General features: G+C 41.4%; 1 protein-coding gene across 1 annotated transcript; it reads left to right on the top strand.

Annotated features, from left to right (window-relative positions):
• Positions 1-392: 392 nt before the first annotated feature.
• LOC141193468 (microtubule-associated serine/threonine-protein kinase 3-like) lies at positions 393-3,677 on the top strand. The gene is made up of 9 exons (XM_073662138.1): positions 393-508; positions 700-865; positions 982-1,080; positions 1,315-1,437; positions 1,588-1,700; positions 1,790-1,881; positions 2,288-2,361; positions 2,861-2,953; positions 3,652-3,677. Exons 1-9 carry the CDS (start codon positions 440-442, stop codon positions 3,675-3,677), a joined length of 855 nt encoding a protein of 284 aa, XP_073518239.1. The 5' UTR covers positions 393-439.
• Positions 3,678-3,958: the final 281 nt, after the last annotated feature.

Here is a 3,958-nt window from a genome sequence, read left to right as displayed (position 1 = left end):
CCATGACTTCAGACTAATATTATGTGCACTATACATGATATCTGTATATATTCTCTCCTGCCCCAATGTCTCCGCTCGCTTCTCATCATACATCATGGCGATCTGCTGTATAAACCCCTCACCGCTCATATTTCCTTTCTTCTATAGGTGGAGACTGTGGGACCCTCCTAAGCACCAGGGGTCCGTTATCTGTCCCCTTGGCCCGCTTGTACTTTGCAGAAGTGGTTGTTGCTGTAGAATACCTCCATAGCTATGGTGTGGTGCACAGAGACCTGAAGCCAGATAAGTAAGTGCCCCCTGTAGTATAATAAAGGGGTAAAGCTATCATCTATTATCACATGGTCTGTGAGTCTAAAACCATCTTCTCTTTCACAGCCTCCTGATTTCATCTGCTGGACACATAAAAGTCACCGATTTTGGAGCTTCCAAACTTGGTCTCATGATACCAAAAACCAACGTCCACAAGGAATTAGCGGTGGACATCTACAGAGAGTTCCTGGACAGCGAGGTCAGCATCACTTACAGGAACTTAGCTTGTTCTTTACAAATCTCATTACACTATTGTCTCTTCTCTACATTCTTCATTTCTAGAGAACTTTTCCACTGATATTTTGTCTTTTGTCATTGTGTTTTTATGGCGAGAACTTTTCACAATAATCGTTTCATCGATTCTCATCTTGATCTTCTGTTCGTTTCCAGATCTGTGGCACCCCATATTACATCGCCCCAGAGGTCTTCCTGAACGAAGGCTACGGAAGACCTATTGACTGGTGGTCACTGGGGATCATCCTGCACGAATTCCTTGTGGGATCTGTACCATTTGATGAGAACTCACTAACTGAGCTTTATAGAACTGGCCAAGTTGGTAGGTAGAATAATCCAATCATTGCTTTCACTGGTTACATTGGTTTAGTTATTTCCTTTGCTTTATCTTACAGTTCAATGCAGAGTTTTTATTTTCTGTAATTTTCTATATAACAGGAGACATAATTTGGGATTGCGATCATGCTCCTCCTCCCGATGCTCAGGACCTCATCAATGAGCTGCTTAGAAGAAATCCGGCACATAGACTTGGGACAGGTAACAGATATAACAGCATTAATATTTCTTACTAAACCAAGGATATATCGCTCATGTCCATGAGGATCAGCACTTCTCTATCTGCTTGCCTATTTCTAATTCTCCATACTATGATTTTAAGTCTATTTCCTTCATGTTGGCTTGCTTATGTTATTAGTTCAGATTAAGATATACTGTTCAGATGTGGAGCTGTCTCTGACAATGTCCGAATCACTTCTGTTTTTTTTTTTCCAGGAGGAGCATTTGAGATCAAGGGCCATCCGTTCCTGAGTGACTTCGATTTTGACAACCTTCTAAGTCAGAAGCCGGAGTACGTTCCTCAGCTTGTGTCAGATGAGGACACCAGCTTATTTATCAGTAAGTAGAAAGAGACGTCACCTAGACTAAGCGGCTGTTTGTCTCGTCTTCCATAAAATGTGACAATTGGTTCCCATTGATAATAGTGATTAATGGAGACTGTGTTATACTGACAACCCTTAATAACACTTCATTACCTATGTCTTGTAGATCACTCTGATATAAGCAATTATCTGGTCTCAGAGGATGAGAAGGACACAAGTGAGGACAATGAGAGCCTTGACTTCCAAAATTTTATATCATCTTCTGAAAGGCTTTCTAAAGTAAGTAGGTGATCAATAAATCCAGAATACGTAAAAAAAACCTCTAAAAGTAAAAAAGTATTTCATATCTTATTTTTGCTTGTATTTAGCTCCATACCTCCGCTACCAGGACAATGAATGATGAGGATCCCAAGTCCTCTCCCGAGTGTACCCAATCATCCAGTACAAACATCTCAGAAATGTAAGTAGATTAAGGGGTCATTACTGGGAGCTCCATGCTGATATATTACCACAACACCAAATATAGGACATAAATACGATAATATCAAAAGTAGCATCCACCGCCCCATGATTAGCGGTCATTGTACTTTTGGCTTCAGAAATCGCTGGTGATAACAGTCCATAATTGCAGCTAGTCATGCATTTTCACTGCTGCCCACACTGTAGGAGAGATGTAGTATTACATGTCAGTCATTCTTGGTAGTTGTTTTCTCCTCTGATCCACAGAACATAGTTTTGAGCAGGAGACCTTCCCCACGATGACAGTCATATGTCCTATTAGTCCTTATAGTCGGTGTTCTTCTAGCGAGACAATCCCTTATATCCTGCGTTTACTTGTGATTTACACATTTTCTTCATCCAAACAGGCAGAAAGAATCTTTCCGTCAATCTGACAGAGACGACGCTATAATCAGCTTACCATCCTCGTCCCCATTGTCAGGTATGTACATGTCTACAGCACAAAGAATGGAGATGTTGCCATCAAGACTCAAATATTTCCACATGGTTTTTCTGTAATAGGTCTACTATGTTATCCATGTTTCATGGATTCCAATGATATTGCCCATGGGTCCATATTGTATCTCAGTTTCCTTACATTTTGTACAGTTTTTTCATGGATTCTGTGAGATACGTTGGAGCATCCAGTGACCTACGTCATCATAATGAGACATCGTCTCCTATAGTAGTATATCGCTCATTAGGGATGCACCATATGGCGGCACACAGGGCGCTCGCGGCTTCATATTAGTGATACTTTTAATGCCCCTCAGATAAGGTCGTGTGTGGTATATAGGACTTATTCTGCCCTATTATGTAATGCCAGATTACCAGGACTATAGGAGACATGACTAGAACAATTCTACTATGTATATGAAAGATACAAAGCAGATCCCAGAAGAATATGTCGTTAATGAGGTTTTTTTTTACTTTCCGATCAGAATTTCCAGCTGAGGAGGAAAGAAAATCTGCATCAAATCTGAGTATAGAAGAACAAAAACCAGAAAATGGAGAAAAGGGGAAAAAGAGACGAGGTAAGTGTGAGAGTCATCTCCATGTTGTGTGATGTCGGTCAGTGAGAATAATTCATGTGGAGCAGATGTCATCTGTCAGTGATGGGATTGTCACATGTGTGATGGCTGACAATGATCCCTGACCTCTGTGTGATGAGATTCCTCTGCCGTCCGGCACAGTGACCGCACAGTAGTATCATGTATTATGGAGTCCCATCACTTACATTATATTTACTTCTCTTCTCATAGGTTCCATCTTCCGCCGGATCTTATCATCCTGCCGGCGTGGATTATCCAGGGCTGCTCGTGCATTTGCATGTTGTCACTGTTGCCCTAAAACCATCTAAAAGACAGAAAACCTGAAGTCCAGCAGATCCACCATCACTGCTGGACCTGTATAGAAGGACCTTCACCATCTACCTGAGGCCGTCTGACTGTTACATCTCTACCCGGACATGTATCACCTCTGTCACCAGGCTCCGCGGTATTCATACTGCTCGCCTGTCTGGGCTTTTACTGATCACCCGGTATCTGACCCCGGCTGTGCTCCTGACTATGATTTCACCTATTGATTCTATTCCTGATTTTCTCCCTCCCTTATCCTTCTATCCTATTATCAATAAAAAAAATTATATATATTTTTACGGAGATTTTTTTGCATCCATCAAACTTTACTCTGCATTTTGTTAATTGACAAAAATAATATATTATCACAACAGTTTTAAAAGAATATTTATGCCTATAATATATATATAGATAGATATATGTATACATCTATCTGGGACAGCTCAGCTATAGGATCCTACCCTGACCCGGGCACGAGAATGGGTAATAGAGGTAAATGGGGTGGCTCAGCAACCGGGTGCAGAGACTGTCTTTCCACGCATGGCGGTCAACCAAGATTTACTCTATAGGGTTGACAAGATCCGGGACAAGGTCGTTGAACATCTAGTAGTGCCACAGTCACACCCCCACACAAACAAACCTTTATTGTCAATACCTCTAAGGGAAACCTATTGGGTTCAC

This window comes from Phyllobates terribilis, unplaced genomic scaffold (assembly GCF_046119375.1).
Source record: "Phyllobates terribilis strain yellow unplaced genomic scaffold, ASM4611937v1 Scaffold_1__5_contigs__length_1240528914, whole genome shotgun sequence".
In the NCBI taxonomy this organism is placed as follows: Eukaryota; Metazoa; Chordata; class Amphibia; order Anura; family Dendrobatidae; genus Phyllobates; species Phyllobates terribilis.
This window is presented reverse-complemented; position numbering and strand designations above follow the sequence as displayed.

Coding starts and splice junctions, on each gene's coding strand:
- LOC141193468 (XM_073662138.1), top strand. CDS start 440: ATGATACCAAAAACCAACGTCCACAAGGAATTAGCGGTGGACATCTAC. Junction 1,438..1,587: donor GGACACCAGCTTATTTATCA/GTAAGTAGAAAG, acceptor TATGTCTTGTAG/ATCACTCTGATATAAGCAAT. Junction 2,362..2,860: donor ATCCTCGTCCCCATTGTCAG/GTATGTACATGT, acceptor CTTTCCGATCAG/AATTTCCAGCTGAGGAGGAA.